We start from the raw sequence: 22,899 nt of genomic DNA, 5'->3' as shown, positions 1-22,899 counted from the left end.
AAATCATACATGATTATATAGGCCTTTGGAAGGGTTTTTTTTAAAAATCTCCGGCAAATGTTCAGTGAAAGAGGCTTTATGGAATTTCCACTGCAAGCCCAACTGGGCAAATGCCAAGGTTTCTGATGATGTAGGCTTTTATGTCTCCCAAACAAGTTATTCAAATGACTCTCTTGTTTCTTTCAGGTGTCCCACACCTGGTTGTGATGGCTCTGGGCATATTACTGGAAATTATGCTTCACATCGAAGGTATGTAAAATGTTGAGCTCTTTATCACAGTGATTTCCATTTCATGGGTCGACTTGGTCTTGGTCTTGAATCACCAGGCCCACCAGCAAAGGGCGTTGGGGAGCTGTGCTTGTCAAGTATCTTCAGTTACTGCACTCAGTGTGTATTCACAACAGATCCAGCCAACAACTAAGACCATTGTAAAAATGAGTAAGTCTCAAAACAAATCGATACTCCGCTACAAACAACTCATTATATTGAAAACTGGTAATGGCAACATTAAATAAAAAGTTACAATTCATTTATAGACTCAAAACAAACACCACAGCAAAATTCAGCCACATCAAATGCACAGACAAATTAAGGTGCCAGTATAATAGGGTTCAAAAGTCCCAAAGCAATTGGAATGATTGTTTCAAGCATGTGACTGTTGTCACATGGAGTTTGGCCTCACACAAAATAAATATTGCTACAGGTGCCTATCTCCCTACTTATTACTTCAGATACTTCCTGGTTTTTGTTTGTCTTTTGAAAAAATTATATCTCAGCCTGCATTTTCAACCGGATCTTTGAGACAGCTTACAAAAAAAGCACACCTAAATGTCAAAAAAGCACCATCACAAATTTGTAAAAGGGGCACATGGCTACGGTTGAATTATTACCAGTTTTCAAGGCTTAAAAAGATGATGATGATGATGATGATGATGATGATAGCCACCCTCCTAAAACAAACTGACAAACAATGAGAGTCTCTAGCATTGTGGGATTTCAGAAGGTTAATACTATTCACAACTGAGATGGAGCAAGAGGATTACATCAGTTCCTCCTTTCACCTTCAGCCCCCTGCATTACTCCCACATTATTCCAGAGTGTTCCCCAAAACTCAGGGCAAGATTTTCAGGGGGCTTCAGTGAAAAATCAACATCTCCCACCTTTGCTTCTTGCCAACAGCAGGATCCTTTCATTTGACTTATGCTCTCAGAGTCTCAAGATCCAAGCCACGGCTTCTTAGGAAGTTTCATTTTAGACATAGCATTTGAATCAGACAGATCATTTCTTGCTGTAGCATTACAGGTTTTGGTTTAATGCGGTTCTTGACATAATCTACCATATATAATAAAATGTCCAGGACTTTATGGAAATTGTTTTCTTATTGCTTGATATTTCAGCTAGTCCATATTTATTCACATCCACATCAGCTGGTCCATACACAAGCTGCTCCAATTCATATCATGTAAATAGCCTTAAAATGTGCTTACATTAATTGTGTCTGGTTACTGGTAAGTTAAGCACATGCCAATATCCATAGGAAGGTAGAAAGGATTACGTTCGCAGGTAGAAAGGATTATGCTACGATTCCCAGCCCCCTTAACAAACTACAGCTCAGACGATTTTTTAGGAGAAGCCATGTGCTTTAAATGTACAGTGTGTACGCAACCCTTGTTGCTAATCCTATTCTAAAATAATGTATCAGTGACCAGGGCTGTTTGTAAACTGTGGTTTGTTAAAGGTGCTGGGAATTCTAGTTCTGTGAGTGACAAACTACAGCTTCCAGCATTCTTGCAGGGCTGGGTGGGTGCCTTAAATGTGCGCATGCAGCTTAGGAGAAGTTACAAGAAGCAAACATGACCAGCTGGGAGGTGACTTGGGCCTCCAGGAATCCTGATTTATTTTGTTCAAAAACCCACCTTTAGAATCAGGTTACCAAGGAGATTCAGTTTCCAAGTCCCAGTTACTAAAAGGCCTCTCATAAACTAAATTCAGGAGTACACATGACATGCACCATGGGCCTATGGCTAAAACCTCTATCCCTGTGTCAGATTCTCTTCCCTGTGTAATATGTAGATATATACTTACTATATGTCATGACAGCATTATGTTCTAAGTTTCTTCATTCCCAGTCCACATCATTCATTGGTGGCGGCAACAAGAAAGTTTGCAAATGTGATGATACTGTATTCCTACACAAAGGGGGGGGGAGCTTTGATGCAAATGCTCCTTTCTGCAGCAGCCCTATAAATGGGGCTGGCAGTAGCCTTCACGGGTTCCTTGGCACGGTGTCACCAAAGAACGCCACTCACCCACCACAACCAGAACAGGGTTTGTCTATAGTCCTGGTCCCATTGGGATTCTAGATGTTAAACATCATAAAGTTCTGTGGTTCCCTATACCTATAAAATAGATCTGTAAGAATTTAGAGGCATAGGGCTGGTGCATTTGGACTAATTAAACATGGTGGGTGAGAGCCACAACTGCAGCACTGAAACTGATCTGGGGGCCCAGCAGGAAGAGTGATGAACAAGGGAAGACCAATGGGGACCCTTCTGAGCCAACTGGGTCCTTGACCAGTGCCTGGTCTAGCTTACCTCTGGCACCTGGTCTGCATACGCTTCATATAATCTGCAGTTCCTAACCCTTTCCAACTTCTGGCTTTTTGCTGGACTTGGTCACATTATTTTTCAATGAATATGTGGAGGGGAGCTGAGGTTGTCTCCTCCCCCACCCTCCTTGCATTAGCTGTGCCTGTTTGCACAGGGCCTGTGTGCTGACAACATGCATGATTTGGACTCCATGTAATCAGGGAATGTTAATTCTGCAAGACCCAGACTACATATACAAGTTGTACATATATAGACTCAGGCACGAGCAACACATAATGGTTGAAAAGGGAACTAGCCTGATATGTATTGTAATTGATACAGTGATTTCAAACTCTTTTTGTATAAGAAATGTTATGATATGTATTGTAATTGATACCGTGATTTCAAACTCTTTTTGTATAAGAAAGATGTGTTATAATGGTAGGCCTCAAAGTGCCTGGGCCTCATTCATATTGCAAACCACTCCTGCTTAAAAATGAGAAGCCACATTCTAGTCTTGATATTGTGATCAATACAATTTGCATCAAGTACCAGCCCTAAAGTTTCGAATTCTTCATAAGAAAGAAGGAATGCATCACAACCTCCAATTACACTATAGAAAACAGAAAGGCATCCCCATGTGTTAATAAATAATATAACATGGGGAAAGGGAATTGAAAAGGTTTTTGTGTCTTCTTTAAATGATTCATTCACCACTTGCCTCTCTGTTTTACCTTTCCCTTCCCCCTTGGCCATAAATTACACATAGCTTTTTGACGTTCTCGACTCATGTTCTTCTGAAGCCCATCAGTGTCATAGCTGGAGACACTATTAGCAAGAGATTTAATGCACAGTTGTCCTTGTCTTCCAAGGGTCTTGGTCCATCAGGGTCCTGGAAGGCAATTTCGTTTCGCAGTGAGAGGAAATCATGATTCATGGGCTCCCTCTTGTGGTGTGAATAGAACTGCTAAAGTCAATGCAGAAAGGATGTCGTCTGCAAGTAACGTTTGCAGAAAGTTTAATTCTCTAGGACACTTAAGAGAATTATTTTTAGAATTAAGGTGTTCAGTCTTGAAATGATTTCTTTCATTCAGTCTTTCTGGTTGTCCACGAGCAAAGAAAAGTGGGATCAGGATAGTACAAAGCAAAGAAGACAAGGAAGATCAAGAGCCAATTAGGTAAGCATGAATCTAATCAACTTCTTATGAACATGCTCAGCTATCTCGTCTGCCTGTTTTCTTCTTGGATACATATTTGGATGACAATAAGACGCTTCTACATTCAAGTTCCCTGTTTTTAAATCTGTACGACTTCATATATACATGCATTCATACACACACACACACACACACACACACACACACACACACATATCTACTCATATATATTCACACACATATATGCATACAAACACACACACATATGTGTCTGGAAAGATTTGAATTAAATGCAGCTTTCATAGTATTCAGCATCTGACCAAATACTTCTACTGAAGACAATGAACAGATGAACTAGAAGCTGGTGGGTGCATTGTGCTTTTGATCAAGAATATGCACACATGAGTCTGTTGCCCATCTAGAATCTAGAATCTCGGGCACTCACAGATTTTCTGTGCCTAGCCATGGGAGAAATTTGAGGAGAGCATATGGATGCTTTCTCTTCCTATAGCCAACAGCAGGGCAGCTGTGCAACACAGCCGCTTTCTTTGTATGTACAGCATACCATTTGCCTCCCCAGCTCTTTGAGGTTTTCTACAATATTGTATGGCTCTCTAGGTTCATTGCCCACACCCTGCACCGGACATGAATTTTTTAAAAGCTGCCATTTTAAGGGGCAATTGAAAATACAATGAGAAACATAAGGGTTTTTTTTGTGTGTGTGTGTCTGTTTCATAATAACAAAAGCAGAGCCAAACCTGCACACAACGTTCAGTTCTAATCACAACTCCTGGGTACTAAATTTAAGACTTTCCTATTTTAGAAAAGCAGTTGGCAAAGTCTGCATGAAAAATCCGGGATCTTATCACTAACAAGCACGTTCACTGTTTCTCACCTAGGGAGGCACAAATCTAGTTTTGCACATAACACGAAGCCATGCTTTAGTAAATGATGGTTTATTAAATTATGGCTTAGCATTCTATGCCAGCAACTTAACTATGGCCTATTTACTGCCAACTAACCACATTAAGAAGCCTTGGTTTGTTCTTGATTGGTAAACCTTGGTTTATTTCATTTATGGCTTGGCACTGTGTGAAACTAGCGCCCTTCCTTAATAGTGGTTTGTTTGGCCACCCCACTCCACAACATTCACCGTGTTACAAACACACAAGGGAAGAGGAGCTGGAAATCAGACTAAACTTTGGGAAAATAAGCCAAACTTCCTTTGGTAATCTGTGGAACCATTTATGGTTAATTCATGGTTTCTTAAACATGTCTTGGTGTTATGTGCAGACCTGGTCAGTAACAAAGGTTTGCTAGATTGGCGGTTACCATATCCCACTGTGTTGACATTACATTACATTTACACAGAGCTTGTTAGCGGAATGTTCCCAATTCCATTAGCATCTTTTATGTTTGTGTTGCATTTCTTGTTGGTGTTCTTGGTGGGGGTTGTTGTTGCTGTTTGCTTTTTCTTTTAAGCCATAAAGCATGGTTGTTCTTTTTTTATGTGAGATTTATTTTGACTTTGTTGTAGAGGCTGCCAGGTATATGATGGCAAGACAATAAAGTTTATTTCATCTATCTGCTATCCAGATGTCCAGTTCCTGGTTGTGACGGTCAGGGTCATATAACCGGGAAATATGCCTCTCACCGTAGTGCATCAGGATGCCCTCTAGCTACTAAAAGGCAAAAGGATGGGTATTTGAATGGCTCCCAGTTTTCTTGGAAGTCAGTGAAGACGGAAGGTATGTCATGTCCGACCCCAGGATGTGATGGTTCAGGACATGTCAGTGGTAGTTTTCTTACACATAGGAGGTAAGTAACTGCAGAGGTCCCCCCCCCTATCTAACTGTACTTTATTTGAAATAAGCTCTCCATTGGCCGCAGTGTGCAAGTCTCTTTAAATTAATTTTAACACGTTATTCTGTGGAAAAAAGAGTCAACCAAGATTTCTTAGGTATGAAGCTAGATAGAACTACCTAGCTCATGTTTATGACACCCTTGAAACAAATTAGAGCCTATCAATCTTATAATAATGATTTGAGCCCAATATTGTTTTCTTAAAGCAAATTAACAAATAAGTACCGTGTGCCAATCTTTGGTTTTTATTTGATAAACTTTCAAGGCAGCTGGTTTTAGTCTTATGTTGATTTTATTAGAGAATCTGCAGCTTAGATTTGCCTAAACTCAACTAGATGTTCTAATCTGCGCCATCTCCAAGTACAAACCTCCATGGTTTTTGTAAGTTTTTTGCTAGCAGAACATAGTGTGCCCGTGGTTCACCTGTCCAAAGTTAGTAAAGATGCTCTTCTAACATGCCTTAACCCAAGAACTCTGAAGAGAGAGAGAAAAGGTATTGAAAGGGGGAAATGTTTTACCTACGTTAACTAGCCCTTTTACTGAATGCGCTGCTATAGAACAATTAGTGGTAGCTAATTGGTATCGTCCTGATGGTGATGCCAATGAGCAGTTTCAAAACTTGTTGACTGTTGATTATATTTACATATATATATAGAGAGAGAGAGACAGAGAGATCCCTTAGGAAAGAAAAGCATATTAAACAGCCACATATCTAATACTTAATGCAGAATGAGCTGGAACAAATCAGAATTAGCCGAAACAAACCTGTCCTGTTCTGCCTCTATACACAGGAGAAGGCTGGGTGGGCTGAGGAGAATCAGAATAGTTCTATCATTCCTGAAGCGTTCTTATGCAATGGAATAGGATTGTTGTTATTAAATATATAAAAAACAATAAATTTCTATTCCAATGAACCACATAGTATACTGCCTAGTTTGCTCCTGTATATGGTTATGGCATGGAAGCATACCAGCCCAAGGCAGAAGATCATACCTATGTAAGTGCTATGGAGCTTACTTCTTTTTCATATCTCCTGGGCTTGCATGCCACTGCAGTTTCTGTAGTACTTCAGCCTGGAAAGACCTCCCTTTCAGAGACCCAAGACCGGAGCAAAGACAATAACACCATTACTCTTATTCTTATTACAATTAATTTATTAAACACCTTCTAAACCACCATCTCAAGGTGAGAAACGCAATAGATAATGAAAAACAGTTAAAAGCACGAAAGCAGCAAATGCATTTAAAACAAGACTAAAACTCTATGACAAAGGCTGGGAAAGGTTGTCATTGTTGCCTGGTGTGTTGTTGGGTTCTGAGCTGTTGTGTTGGACATCTTTGTGAGTTAGGCATATGACATGTATCAGCCTCCAGGATAAATCTTTTCACAATCTGTGGGGTTAGTTGATAACGCGTTCTGACAAAGGAAAGAAACAATTTAGCGCACCTGGATTCTTAAGGCTTGTGCCAACCATGTGAATGTTCCTTCCAGAGTAGGCAGAACTATGAATTAGTATGTCTTTGTGAAAACCAACTTAAGTATTACTAGGAATTAGAATGCTGTTAAGAAAAAGCACACAAGAGAGAGAGAGAGAGAGAGCGTACCATAGTAGGATTACAAACTAATCCCACTTGTAATCTAGGATCTGTGATTCAGGAGTGAGTAAGGAAAAGCTTCTATCTTATGTGCGATTATGCATATTATCCTATACAACCAACAAATAATCCGATGAAACGCTGCTTCTCTTGGATGGAATTATTTTAGAACAATGAGTGACTTTGGGGAGTTAAATGTGTTTTGCTTTTAATTCCTTGTGCACCAAAGTCTATTTATTTTAAAATTCTGTTCAGACTGAATGCTTTCTTCTCTCTTCGCACATATATTCTGCACTAATTATATTTTCTTCATGTGAAAAACAGCCTCTCCTCATGTTTGTAAGGGTGTCCTCCAGTTAAGTTTCTTAGATACGTTGAATGAATTTACACTGCAGATTTAACTGGCTTCTTCTTCCCAGGAAACTGTAGTTTGATAATTAAGGGGGTAGCACTCCACATGCTACCATTCCCAGACCATTTTTGTTGGAAGAGTAGATATAGCTCAAGCTCTTCACCTCAGCTACACATCTCTTTCAAGTATGTTACGGTTTAGTTAAGATGATATTTGCGTGCGTGCAGAGTTAGTTCTGGGGTGTTAATAATTAGCATAACATGTCAAAGCCACAAGTGATGAAAAACAGAGGGTAGATTCTTCTTCTGAAATTTGTAACAAAATAGTCCCAAATTTTTTTTGCAGCATGAAAAATAAATCTTTTGAGAAGCTGGTGGCCTAAACCTAGAAATGAGCTCAGTAGCGCTAGCCTCAAAAGCAGGCACTCGTCATGGTCCTCTGTGCACCAGAAGCGGTTTATTCCTGCTGGCCACATGACCCGGAAAGCTGTCTGTGGACAAATGCTGGCTCCCTGGGCCTGAAGCAAGATGAGTGCCACACCCCATAGTCGCCTTTGACTGGACTTAACCGTCCAGGGGTCCTTTAGCTTTACCTGCCAGCTAGTGATCAGAGAGTCAGAGTGCAGCCCTGCAAGCTGCAATGCTCACATGCTGAGGCAACATGCTGGTGAAGGATTGCCCCTGCACCCAGCAACTGATGTCACCAGGTGGAGGAAATTGGTTCACAGCTCAACATGGACACCTTGGTGAGCCAAGACTGGCCTGTGGGATGGAGATTCCCACCCCTCTTGTGAAAGAGCTCAAATAACAATGAGACTGAAGTCATGCATTTGCTCATTCGTTGTTAGTTACCGACATTCAACTGGTGACAGGATTGAATCCTTATTCCATTTCAGACTCAAGCAATATGCATGATTATGAGACTAAATTCCATTATAGCGTATTCCACCAAACAGTAACCAACTTTCCTTCAGATGATGAACTATGGAAGTGACAGTTGAGTAATCTGGCCTATGAGTAAAGCAAATAAGATCTGATTTATCTTCACTAGCTGGCATTTTATGCCCTAAAGCACTATAAACAGAAATGAAGTCTGCCTATAAATCTATATCCTTATTATATTCCACCAGACTAATTATTATGACCGGCCTCTAGTGCCTGAGGAAATGAAATAACATGCTAGAAAATGGAAGATCTCCTTAATATATTGTGACTAATCTTTGCATTCATAATATATGAAATTGTGATGGTTAAAGATGGTTTAAGATTAGATTCTGAATCTAATCTGAGCCCTGTCTTCTTAGTAGTCAGTCTCATACACTCCTTTTTTAAATTTGGATTTACATTTGTGAACCTCACCCAGGCTTTAAATTGGCCCAGCTTTGTTTTTGTGAGCAATATATTAGAAAATATCAGTACAAACACCAAAGCAAGCAAATAGTTTAAGCATAACTAGCTTGCTTTCCTTTTCTATTCCTTCACTTTTCTCCATAATATAACTTGCCTTTAATAAAATTAAAAACATGCATGCAAGGCATGTCTTCCCCCCACCTATTTTAAAGAGTGCTCAGGAGTTCCAGGTGTGTGCTAAGATTATAGTCTCAAGAAAGTGAGGGACAACTCAAAAGTTAGATTCCACACACCCAGTCAGTCTTATCTTAACAGTAAAAAAAGGTAAAGGGACCTTAGGTCCAGTCGTAGCTGACTCTGGGGTTGCGGCACTCATCTTGCTTTATTGGCTGAGGGAGCCGGCATACAGCTTCCGGGTCATGTGGCCAGCATAACTAAGCCACTTCTGGCGAACCAGAGCAGTGCACGGAAACGCTGTTTACCTTCCCGCCAGAGCAGTACCTATTTATCTACTTGCACTGGTGTGCTTTCGAACTGCTAGGTTGGCAGGAGCTGGGACTGAGCAACGGGAGCTCACCTCGTCGCAGGGATTCGAACCGCTGACCTTCTGATCGGCAAGTCCTAGGCTCTGTGGTTTAACCCACAGTGCCACCCACGTCCCTATCTTAACAGTAGATAGCAGCAAATATCAAACATGGGGAAAACATGTTACATTGTGGTTCATTCGTATTGCGTTTTTTGGCCCAAAGACTTCCATAGCGGTTAACAGCATATTAATAAAGCAAGCAATACAGCAAAAGTACAAAAATACAACAAATCAGATGGGCCATGATTCTGTGATTTTGCTATCTACACAGTGAACTGGCTGAAAATTTGATGGCCACCAGCTCACCTAGAACTGGGTCATTCAATCCAGTTGCCATCTTTCACCTTAACCTATCTGCTTCTTTCTGTTGTTTGTTTAGGGCAACCCACCCACCCCCAGTGGCCCAAACCTTCTCTTACTAGGATCCTGAAACCAAAAGATTCATGCAAAGTAGCTTCCATGAAAATAGCACCATTCCTGCAAGTTCCTGTCCTTAAAGGGTGAAGTTAGATGTCCCCAAGGCCCGCAAGCTCTCGTTCCATTTGGTGCACTCAGGCTACCACCTCTCTGTTCTGGGTTTATTTAGTAGATTATTCATCCAGGAGTAGCAGGTTGGAGTGTCCCCCTTTCCCCTTCTCAGCAGTACCAAAGGCTTTGATCCAAAGGCCAAGTCTCCAAGGTTTGTGCCTCTAACCAGACTGTGGGACCAACCCATTAGTAAGAATGAAGTGGGTGCTTCATTTAGTACAGCCATAGGCAAACATGTCCCTCCAGATGTTTTGGGACTACAACTCCCATAATCTCTGACCACTGGTCCTGTTAGCGAGGGATGATGGGAATTGTAGTCCCAAAACATCTGGAGGGCCGAGTTTGCCTATGCCTGATTTAGTAGATAGTGAGGGATCTGTGTATGCACCCCATAACCTTGCTTACTGCCCTCAAGTGTAGGAGAGGACACTGTTCCATTGCCAGTGGTGATTTGCTTTGGGAAGCAAAATTTCTTCGGCCAGCCCTGCCCAAACCATTTCCTGGATAAATACTTGGAGGACCAATGCAAACTCTATGACTGGTTTCAGGTGCCTTCACTCCAATCTGCCCCACAATATACATAAATATTATATACTATACATGATGGGTTCTGACACCTCTTTTTCTAGAAAAATAACACTGTAAAAAAACAATTAAAACTCTAAATTGGTCCTTAGTTTGTGCCATGTTCTCTTGGCATACCCTTACTAATACAGTATATTTCATAGAATCACAGAATTGTAGAGACGGAAGTAGCCCAACCCCCTGCAGTCAAATTCCTAACCAGCAAAATTTCCCTCATACTATTTTGTAAATACAGAATGGTTATATGATTTTTGGTTAGAACTCATCTAGAACTTGTGACAAACTTTTCAGGAGCTGCCCTATTGTTACACAATGGTAGGAAATGTTTCTGCATTTGTATTTGAACCTGCAAATGAAATGAAATCAGCTCAAATCCCTCAAGCTTAAAATAGGGTGTGTATCACTTATTTGGGATAAGACACAAGCTATAAATTCATATTTATTCCTTTGAGGTAGTTTAAATAAGAATGATAAATAAATATAGGTTTCATTGCCGTGGGGAAAATTTGTTGCAAAAAGGTGTGCGTGATCTAACTATAACTACTGTGATTTATTAAAACTGGGTTTATATGAAATGCGTGTTCTTGTCATTTGGTAAGAAAAACTAGGTTCTAAGACAGATGAACATGGGCATCTTCCCCGCAGCTGAACTATAATCCCCAGAGTCACAGCTTTCTTTATAAAAATAAGTCTCTGCCCTTTGTATATGAGGCAAAAGTATGGGCACCATTCTCCTTGTTTGTTTAGTGAAAACCTAGCATTCTTCTACCTTTCAGTGTTTTTAGGCAGTGAATGAAGTTATTGCAACATCAGCCAATTAGACAAAGAGAAGAGGGACATGCCATGGTGTACAAAAGTAACTAGTTCTTTTTCCCCCTTTCCATTTTTAAGTCTTATATTTTTCCTCTTCTTGTCTGAGAACAGTTCCTCTTCTCTTTCAGAATCCAGCACCTTACCAGCGGCAGTCGAGAGAGACTTCCCTGGAACTCTGTTTCCGTAGTCGATTTAGCTGACGTACTGAACACCCGTGACTTATTACAATTAATAATTCTTTCCTCACTTATTGTCTACAGTCTATCAGGATGCCCCAGAGCTACGACGGCAATGAAGAGAGCAAAGCTGTCGGGAGAACAAATGCTTACAATAAAGCAGAGGGCTAGCAATGGTAAATAGCTAATTGTTGTGGTTTAAATGAGACGCAGCTATCACTGTTTACTTCACTCTCTCACTGTGAGAATAATTTACTCACTATGGTATTACAAAGGAGTCTTTCTGAACACAATCTTGGAGTCCTTCTAGAAAGTGCCATCAGGCTACAGTGTACGGCACTGAAGTGATTTTGCTGCTGCTGCAAAAAATCAGCTTCTGAACGTGCTTCAGAGAACACCTATGCTGTGATTTGTGCTGCCATTGTAAAGCAGAAAGCTCATGTGAAGCACAATCATATGCATGTCCCTCTGTATTAATTGCATCTTACTCCAAGGAAAGTTTGCAAAGCAGTGCAGCCTTGGCTCAAAGTTCTTTAGGCACTTGGAATTACCAGAATTCCTCTCCTTCCAGTACAGAGCCTCATTCATCAGACTGACGAAGAGGGTCCCCAAATTTAGCATGGCTGGATTTTGAAATACCACATTACCATCAAAAGGGAACCATTAAGTCTAAAATTCCATTACATTTGGCATGGGTATTTAATCTGCTCCATTATACTATGTATGGCCAGAAAAGCTCATATAATATAATCACTTCATCTGGCGTTATGATGAAACTTGGATACTTTTATCAATTTTATTTTCATCATTTTTACCCTGCCTTTTTTACCCAAAACTATGCCAGAAAGCTATGGATGAGCAAAAAGAACCGAGATGTCGAGCAACAATTCAGTAACTTTACATATCATTCATATGAAAGAAAGACAAGAACAAATATCTCAAGAAAAAAATAAAACTTAGCTGTATGGTGCTAATGAAGAGTATGTTTAAATTTAGAATGTGGAAGGACTTTTCCACCCCATGGGAATGTCAAGGTTCACAGCTGGGCTGGATACTTGCCCTATTTTCTCCCTTTCCTCCACTTATGCATGCAGATGGCACAGTGGGATGTTGGGAGGGTCTGTACATGCTTTCCGTACCACCATCCAGTTCTTCCTCTCTGTGCCTTGCAAGCTACTTACCATATTTTTCCATGTATAAGATGATCTTTCCCCCCAAATTTTGTAAGTTTAAAATTGGGGGTTGTCTTATACACGGAATGTTGCAATTAAATATATAGCTAAATATATGCCGCCATCCATATTCTTTCCCCCCAGCCTCCCCTCACTATTGGCCTCACAACAAACACTGGTCTGGTACTTCCCCTACCCCAGCAACCCCCACTCCGGACATTGTCCCTTCCACCCGGTTCCCTCAGCCGCCCCCTGGCTACCCAGACCCTCCATTCCCCAAGCGCACTCACTCAGGCAGGCCTGGCAGTCGCAGCTCCTCAATCAGTGTTCGCATCTGCCAGCACACATGGAGTAAATACGGTACATATCGTAAATACTGAGACAGAAGTGCAGCACACAGGCGGGAGAGCTGGAGCTGCAGCTACAGTGGAGTTACACTGAGCTGATATGAGCAGCCGCCATTATACAGCTTGCCTCACTGTTTGATGTTTAAATATACAGTACTAAATATACCAGTGTTTTGAATATTTAATAAAATATCAATATTGTTCCGTTTGGTGTTTAAAATATTTATTTCTTAATTTGGGGCTCAAAAAATAGGGGTCGTCTTATACATGGGGGCGTCTTATACACGGGAAAATACAGTATATTCTACATGCCTTTTTTGACAGGTTGGGTAGGATGAAAATGTGAAGAGTATGCAGAGACCTGCCACTCCCTTCAGTGACCCATCACAGGGCCTGGGCAACAGGGGAGAGAGCTGGGGACCATTAAGCCTTATAGAATCTTCCACGTGTGGTTACTTTGCCAGCAGGTGGATTCCTACGGTCTTGGTTCCCCTTAGAATGTTCTTACCTTAGCTTGTGGAAGGCTCTGCTTAAAATGGAATATCCCATGAGATGTAACCATTTTGACCTTTTTGTTTTATTGACCTAAACTTCAAACTGTGAAATGGCTCAGTTGCGTAACTCAGATTTCTAACAACTATATTTTAATATATCTTTTTTATTATTGCATAGGTATAGAAAATGATGAAGAAATTAAACAGTTAGATGAAGAAATAAAGGAACTAAATGAATCCAACTCCCAGATGGAAGCTGATATGATAAAACTCCGAACTCAGGTAACAGTTTTATAAAGTCCTAAATCCAATGGTTTTTTACATGACTGGATTAAGATAAATAAATAGGCTAGTCGCACTCTGTGGGGATATTTTATTTTCTTTCTCCCAATTTTTCCTTAATGTGTTTGCCCTGTTTTAAAAACCGTATGGGAGGTTAGAAAACCGTGATTTGGTACTGCTTCCCTAGCATGGCAGCTACAAACATTTCTCCCTGAAATCATAATCAAAACCATCAGGTTAAAGAAGGATTTTGTTCTAAATGAATATGTACAGCTTTTACTCTCTTATATATGGATGATAGATGGAGGGGGGGGGGGAGTAAAGGCAGATCACCAGAAATCAATGGTCCAAACTTTTTGCTCAGGCACGCTAGATGCTACATTGTGCAAAGGAGCAAACTATCCATGATGTTAAGTACTGTTTTGAATCGCAACTGGCCATGTTCCTTTTCTCCTAAAAAGTAACTGTGGTGCTCCGAACTTGGATCTGAATTGCACTGCAGGGGAAGAGGCCACTTAACCATTTTCCCATCTCCATTTTCCTTGCAAAAATGGTCTGCCCCAAAGTGCTTATTTGTTCCGATTTTTAAGCAGTTTAAGAGAGACGATTGTTGGACAATGGGGGTGGCGAAAAGGAACCCTTTGCTGCGGCCCTGATCCAGGGTGGATGGATGGCTCTCCTTTTTTTGAAAACAAAAGGAGGCTCCGAGCACGTGTTTAAAAATAAGCTTAAAGTCATATCTAGTTTTGGTCATTGACTGCTGCTTAATATCTATTTCCATCTGTTCTTAGTTTACGTAGATGGTTCAAAAAGTGTAGTTTTCTACAGATAAAAATGGACATGGACTAATCCATTGTAAGGCTGGGGAACAATTTGCATGATTTATATATATATATTTCAAAGGATGGTATGTGGTAGGCACGATTTTTTTTTTAAAAAAACTTGGCTTTTCTTAATTCCAAGTGAAGAGTATGAATTACATGTGAGGTGTAAAAGGAGTACTTTATTGTGAGACGTCAAGCCCAGGAGATTTGGCAGAACATAATGACTTGGGTTCAGTGTTTCCATAAGGGTCATTCCACGTCATTTCAACGAGGTCATGTCACCCTCCGTCTCAGATGTTGATGAAATTTGGTGTACACCCTTCCCTTATGGTTGAAAGAAACCCCCTTAATTTGCCCCCCCACCTATCTCAATTAGTTTTAATTTTTACAGCACTTCAAAGTTTTGTTAAATCTGTGTTGTCTGCCCCTCTTGAGACCCTTGGCTCAAGATACCCTTGTGTACATCCCCCCCCCCCCATAACCAATGATCAGATCTCTTAGAAATTTTACAGGAAACTTCGAAGTGCTATAAAATTAAAACCGTTTGAGACAGAGGGGGGAAATTAAGGGGGTTTCTTTCAACCATAAGGGAAGGGTGTACACCAAGTTTCATCAAAATATGAGATGGTTGGTGACAAAACCCTTGTTTTTTGCATTGATTTGATGTGGAATCACCCATAAGTGGAATGCTGAACACAGAACACAGACCAGAGGAAGAGGCCAGGAAAGGAATGTCACTGATTCTTCCTTCCTCCTGAGCATTTTTTGCCCCCTGAAATCTGTTCTGGAAGGTTGGATGAGCTATAGAACAGCAAAAGATGCACTGCACCCTCCAAGTACCGTAGATCTGCACTGGCTCATAGAGGGACACTCTGGATCAACTTATAATTGACATAACATTCCCCCCCTCCGTCGTTTTAAAGATGTTCTGCTTCCTGTTACATTGTACACTATTCTGTCCCTTTCAGATTACCACCATGGAGAGCAACCTGAAGACGATAGAAGAAGAAAACAAAGTAATTGAGCAACAAAATGAGTCGCTCCTTCACGAATTGGCTAATTTAAGCCAATCTTTAATTCATAGTCTAGCTAATATCCAGCTACCGCATATGGTAAGTGACTGAGGCACAAGTTAAGGAATTTGGCGGTCTCCTTCACCTCATACAGTAGATGTCTTTTTGTTTTTATATTTATGGCTCCTCAGCCCGATGGAGATTTGCGGTATCAAACCTGAAACCATAGAGATAAATTTAACTGCTAAAAAAAAAAAAAGACGGTGGGCCAATTCCGATGTCTCCTGTAAAAATTAAGTAAGCGCTAAACTAGACCTTTTTAATGTGCTAAGAAAATGGTGTCAATGTGCTGTGATAGTTTGTTATGCATAAATGAATATACCATTAAGCAAATAAAAGTTGTATATGAACTACTATTTAATATCTCGTAGGAACCAATCAATGAACAAAATTTTGATGCTTACGTGACCACTTTGACGGACATGTATACAAATCAAGATCGTTATCAGAGTCCAGAAAATAAAGCCCTACTGGAAAATATAAAACAGGCTGTGAGAGGAATTCAGGTGTGAGCAGCTGCTGTAGTGGTGAAAAAATCTTACCTTTAAAAAAAAATTGATGCCTCTTGTTTTTTGCTGCTGTAATTTACCAGAAAGTGTTATATATTTCTTTCTGTTTAAAACAGTGTTATGCTTACAAGACTTCATGATAATTTTATGTCTTGCTTTAAAGATAGTAACTGCAGAATAGTTTTTTGAATACATTCACATTTTGTACGTTTTCATATAAGCTGACATAGTGTGATATGCCATGTAATGTTTATAGCTGCTAATGTATGCACATTTTTGGGGTAAATATATTTCTGAAGAGGTAAGCTGATCAAAATAGAGTGTAAATTCTTTTTAATGCTTTAGTGATTAAATGTTTTAGTATTTTGAACTGAAATGGACAAAAAAAATGAAAAAGAAAAAAGAAAATCCGCTTTGAATGACAATGTTGCAGTCTGCGGCCACTTTTTAGACACTCTCATTTTGTCTCATTGCTGGAGGATTTTATGGGATTTAAGAAATTACATTTTGTGTGCATATTGTTTCATAGCAAGATTTGGTTGCCAAAAATGCTTTATTTTTGAACAATGCTTGAAATATTGTGTGACTTTTGTTTTCAGAGGATGGTATGTGGCGGGGGGCAATAAAAAGAAGGTTTTGTTTTGTTTTGTTTTGTTTTTGTTTTTAATTCCAAGCAAAGGGCATGAATTAGATGTGAGATGTAAAAGGAGTAATTTATTGTAAGACAACATCAAGCCATGGAAACTTGAGAGAGAAGATTCAAAGCAGCTTAAACAGCACTTTTTAATTAACTTCTAAGCATTACATGGTATGAATATGGGAACCTCCATAATGACAGGAGCTCTATCAGAGGTGGACAACATGAAGATATCAACTTTTCTTTTCAAATACACTTTGGAGCCAACATCCTCTGTTTCTCCAGGACTCCTAGAGTTTCCCTCTGAGTTATCTGTTACAGCATTGTAGTTCATCTTTCAGAAGTTCAGTCTTTCCTTCCTAATACAAAGGCAATAGTTTCAAAGAAATATTGCCATTAAAAAAAAGTTTTTAATTTGGGAATGAACCCCTAAGTTTTATCTTTACAGTAGTTACTGGCCTGGATTCATTGCTACCCTGCGTAGGAAATAGAATGCAGTTCAGTTAACCTGGTTTTTTTTACCTTGTTCCCTTTTTTTTACTGTTTTGGTTCTGGGGTTACGGTTATTATTTTTATTTTTTGGCGTACAATCATTATTCCTGTGGCATTTCCATATGCTATCTATTTGTTCTACTGTTACCTATTGCAAAAAATAAATAAAAATAAATGAATGAATGCAATCAGAAAATTTAATGTAACTAAATATACTTTGGCACTTTTTGCTTTAAATTGCATCATTTCAAGCTAAAAAAAAAAAGACGTATTGTACTTTTCAGATTTGATTGTTATTTCTTCAAAATAACTGCACTATATGTATGCATAAGACCACTTTTTCTTGCGGCATTTTTTTTGTTTCCCCCCCTCCCATTTAAATTAGTAATTCAGATGGCGTGTCGTGTATGTCGGATGTTGAATTGATTTCGATTTGATAGCATATCTTTTCCTTCCATGTCTTGATGTTATGCAGAAAGTACAAAAGTACTTTGAAAAAATTTTGTTATGAAAAAAATAAATAAAAAAGATGGGTTTTGTAAAAAATAATAAAATAATAATAATAAATAAAATAAAATATTTTTAGCAGAACAGGACTTACAGGGTCATTGTCCCCACAATGTGCCAGTTGACTATTTGCACTTACCTTGCCCTATATATCCATACGGAGGTGTGCAATCTCGTGTGTCATTCGCTTTGTGACACTAAATTTGAACAAATTAGAGTGGAAGCCGACGTGGGCTCGTCCAATAATATTTGCTACAGGGATCTCACAACAAATATTCTGATACAATACTCAACCTCGGTATATATATATATGTATAAATATATGTATATCCCAGCGGCACTTTATACTATTCACTGTACAAAAAGCTTACAGTTTTTCCACGAGGACTTTAATAACTAGCTGGGAGAAGATTATGTAATTACTTTGGGGGCTCTGCAGTGTCTTCTTCTGTATAGTGCCCTCCTTTTTCTGTTGTGCTATTAGTTGTAGCTGCCATGCTTAGAATTGCCTTTTTGAGAGCTGAAGCAAGGTGCTTGTCGTTCACCTTCTGCCATATATATTGTACTTTTTGCCCTAGCCTCCTTTTAGGGCTCTCATTGTTCATAAGGGCATATGCATTTTTTTCCACTGCATTGTGTCTGCCGCTTCTTTGCCAATATAGTAATGCTTTCCGTAGAGTAATAGATAGTATCAGTTTTGGATTCTTATCGTTATCACCTATGTACAATGGGAAAAAGGGATTTTAAGCACAAATCCGCGCTGCTCATCTAATGTTGGTACATAATATCAAATCAAAAGATATCTGTGACTATTATATAGGGATCACACACAAAAAAGTGTCACATATTAGAATGCTGACCTTTCATCTGAAATTATTGTGAGTCATCAGAGTTTTATTTATTCTAACTTATTGTTCATTTTTCTTGCGTTTGATTTAAGTGCTCATTTATTAAGACAGAATTTTGTATAAACTACTTATTGTGCTCTCTGTGGAACTGAGGTTTGATTTATTTTTGTACTACACGGCATGGGTTTGTTGACATTTTAATTTTGCTATAAATGTGTGAAATCACAAGTTGCTGTGATAACTTCATTTTTAAATTGTGAAATTTGTACAAATTTTGTCATGCTGGATGTGAACACATCTTACTCTAAATAAATAAATGAATAAATAAACAAGCAAACGTGTTGCCACATTTGTAGCACAGCTGTTCTCTGATCCATTTTTACCTTTCTTGATTTCACCCACGGTACTGGCAGTCTCATATATTCAGCCAAACTTTGCAGGGGCACCTTTCTCATTTTTAATAACTGAATTCTCATCCTATACACACACACATACCCATATCTTTCTGTGTATAAGACACCCCCATGTATAAGACGAGCCCTATTTTTTAAAACACCAAAATTAAGAAATTAGGTTGACACCAGTCTTGAAAGACCTACATTGGCTCCCAGTACGTTTCCGAGCACAATTCAAAGTGTTGGTGCTGATCTTTAAAGCCCTAAATGGCCTTCAGGATACCTGAAGGAGCGTCTCCACCCCCATCGGTCTGCCCGGACGCTGAGGTCCAGTGCCGAGGGCCTTCTGGCGGTTCCCTCGCTGTGATAAACCAAGTTACAGGGAACCAGGTAGTGGCATCCGCCCTGTGGAACGCCCTCCCACCAGATGTCAAAGAGAACAACAACTACCAGACTTTTAGAAGACATCTGAAGGCAGCCCTGTTTAGGGAAGCTTTTAATGTTTAACAGACTATTGTATTTTAATATTTTGTTGGAAGCCGCCCAGAGTGGTGGAGGACCAGCCAGATGGGTGGGGTATAAATATATTATTATTATTATTATTATTATTATTATTATTATTAGGCTTTTGGGGGTGGGGGTGAGGGAGGTCCGCCAATTGCTCACCCTCCTGCCCACCACTGCCAGTCACTTGCCACAGCCACCAATTGCCCGCTCACCATAGCCGCCAACCACCTGCCCAATTGCCACAGGCAATTGCCAGCAGACCTTGCTGCAGCCACCAATCACCTGCCCAGTTGCCGCTGCCCATCTCCTGCTTGCTGCTGCCATTAATCACACGTTCCCACTCTGCATTCACTATCTGTGTATAAGATAACACCCAATTTTGGCTTTTTTTCTTAGCAAAAAGCATTGTCTTATACACGGAAAAATACGGTATATATAGTTTTGCATTATCTGGCCAGATTCTTCATTTCTCAACAGACTCAGTCTTAGAAACACCAACTTGGAGTAGTAGAGCCCAAGTTATCAGAACCTACATTTTTAATAGCTCCTCTTCACTCAGAATTGTTGACAACTATATCTGTTAGGTGCAAGGTATTATCTTTTTAATACCTGGACCTTATCTACTTACACTTAACTTTCCATGCTGGGCTCAGGTTCTCATCACTAATGTTTATTCCACTCAATGTCCCATGTTTTCCCCTCCCATATTTTGATTTTACTACCCCCTGCACATGTATGCACACATACATACAGTTACATATCTATCTATCTATCTCTCTCTCTATCTATCTATCTATCTATCTATCATCTATCTATCTATCATCTATCTATCTCTATTGATCTATCTATCTATCATCTATCTATCTATCTATCTATCTATCTATCTATCTATCTTTTTTTCTGCATGCTTTCCAGCTGAGGCTTCAAAAGCTGGGACTTGACCACCTATGATAGCAAATGATGAAAATGCAAAATACACTTCTATAAGAATACCACGGTTCTCGGTAGATTTTTGTTTTAAAGTGTAAAGAGATCCCTCAGTAATGAATAATTCAGTAATCACCTTTGACACATGATGTATGATGGAAACAGCAAAGAACAGTTAAACACAATGCAAAAAATAAACAAAAACAACCAACCAATGCGTTTATAGCAAACATTAAACAATACAAATTAAGACATCCATGGCAAAGACCTGTTTATCCAGCTGAGAAATCCTATGAGCACAAAAATGGTCTTCCATTGTTTCTGGGAAGTGCAGGGAGTGAGTGCCTGGTGTATCTTGACAGGAACGCCATGCCACAGAACAGGGGCAGCCAAACTAAAAGACCTACCCTAAGTTCTGAGATCCTTGGACTTTGCAAGAGAAACTTTCCCACAGACCACAGTGATCTGCTGAGTGTATAAAGGATAAGGCAATCTCTTAACGTAGACTGGATCTGAGGTGTATACCACTTCATATGTCTTGAACCAGCCTGGCCGCAGATGAGGACCAACAAATTGTGTGTGCGCTCTCTCTCTCTCTCTCTCTCTCTCTCTCTCTCTGCTTCTTGTTTTTGAAGACTGGAGTTTAAAATATCCATTCATTCATTGATGATATTTTTTAAAAAAGAAGTCCCTTCTCTTTTAAAATATTTTCTGTCAAGGGGTGGGGGTAGAACCCAGAATTTTCTATAAATAACTATTCAGAGAAAGCAAAAAAAACCAAAAACCATAGATGATTGATGTGTTAATTTGTAAGAAAATCGGGAAATGAAAATTTTAAAATGCGGGTTACATTAATCCTGGGGCTTTATGCATTCTTTAAATATATGCAGCTTGCTGCCAGGACCAACCTGAAGCAAATTCGCCCCATGTGTTTTCTTCTGGAATGTTATGCTGTGTGATGATAACCATGTGAAATCAAAACTTCCATAAACTGCATTCTTACTCATGTGGCAACCAATTGTAGATGGTAGCAGTGCGGAGAGAAAACCAGCAAGTGGCAGTATTGGACAAAAAACAAGATAAAGCAGGAATGTGTGCAAGGAAGCACATAAGAAATTGTAGCCAGAATCTGAATAGTTCTTTAGTTGCCAGAAATAAGCACAACTTCACTGGTTTCAAGTCATCTTGAGGTAACATTTTTATCCAGAATTCGCCTAAAATGGACCGCCACATTGATATGATTCCAGATTTTTGTGAGGCAAGGCATGAAAGATGTTTTACTTGTGATGCAAGCCTTTTTCACGTTGTGAACCTGCTTTTGATTGCAAAGTTCTGAAATTGACCATAGTGTGAAATACCTAAATATTTTTCCCAGCTGCTCACATTGCAAAATATATTATTGTTGTTCATTCAGGCTCATATTTGTTGTGCGTTTGTGTTTCACTTTTCCTCCTGGTAATCTTTGTTCTTCCTACTGAGCTACCGCTCAAATAGTTACACCAAAACATGAGTTTTTCTTTAGATAATATTCTAGCATATTTATCACACCATTTCCTGTACAGAATAATCAAACATTGCCAGGACTTGCCTCTGATTGTACTGCTGGGAAGGAACAAAGTTGTGCTGTCTGGATTATCCAGAAAGTAGGGAATCATCTTTCATTCTTGGAAGTCTCCAGAAGGAGGTCTGCCAAGATAATAACTGGTAGAATTCTGTTGGCCATGGTTTGGCTACCTCCTCCACCTCTGGATTTAGCTTCAGCCAACTTAGACTTTATCTTCCAATTGCTCTATATACATCTTGAATAGTGCCTGGAAAATAGTTGGCTTTCAGAAGAAGCAATCAGTTGAAGGTTTTCTACTTCTCCAAAAGCCAAAACTCCCCCCCCCCCGCCCGCAAGCTAATTGGATATTAGAATCATTGGTCGTTATCAAAATCGTGCTCTAGAACATTTTGCCATAACCCCGTAATCTTTATTGACACAGAACATCCTGTTTCAGGCAAAGGATAAACAAAAAAAAATCTGCTCCAGATGTAAATTATGTCTTTCTTTCTTTTTCTATTTTAATTTTTAAGATTTCCTAGCACACAATATGCATCGTTCTGACTTTGGCAGAAGTTAGCTTCCCTTTGACCGTTGCCAGCAAATTATGTGTTTAAAACTAAAAGTATAAATATGTCACAAATTGGACATTCCTATTACATCCGTTTGGAGTATTATCAGTACATTTAAATAAACGGTAACACTGGCTGCCTGAAGGTATTACACAACACTCAGGAGAAAAAGTTCATG

The 22,899-nt window shown here is 39.5% G+C and overlaps 1 protein-coding gene across 15 annotated transcripts in view; it reads left to right on the top strand.

The window, feature by feature from the left end:
- The window catches only part of MYT1L (myelin transcription factor 1 like), a 279,154-nt gene extending 260,066 nt beyond the window's left edge, over positions 1-19,088 (top strand). For 12 of the 15 annotated variants that reach the window (XM_083495443.1, XM_083495445.1, XM_083495448.1 and 9 more), the window contains 7 exons: positions 187-249; positions 3,683-3,766; positions 5,342-5,563; positions 11,677-11,768; positions 13,784-13,887; positions 15,680-15,823; positions 16,156-19,087. In XM_083495443.1, the coding sequence (XP_083351569.1) occupies positions 187-249; positions 3,683-3,766; positions 5,342-5,563; positions 11,677-11,768; positions 13,784-13,887; positions 15,680-15,823; positions 16,156-16,296 (850 nt within the window). In that variant the 3' untranslated portion in view covers positions 16,297-19,087. The other 3 variants (XM_083495435.1, XM_083495439.1, XM_083495440.1) reach the window with 2 other exon arrangements.
- Positions 19,089-22,899: the final 3,811 nt, after the last annotated feature.

Source organism: Podarcis liolepis (assembly GCF_965112155.1).
Source record: "Podarcis liolepis genome assembly, chromosome: 3".
NCBI classification, from domain to species: domain Eukaryota; kingdom Metazoa; phylum Chordata; class Lepidosauria; order Squamata; family Lacertidae; genus Podarcis; species Podarcis liolepis.
The sequence above is the reverse complement of the archived record's forward strand: the minus strand, read 5'-3'. Positions and strand labels throughout refer to the sequence as shown.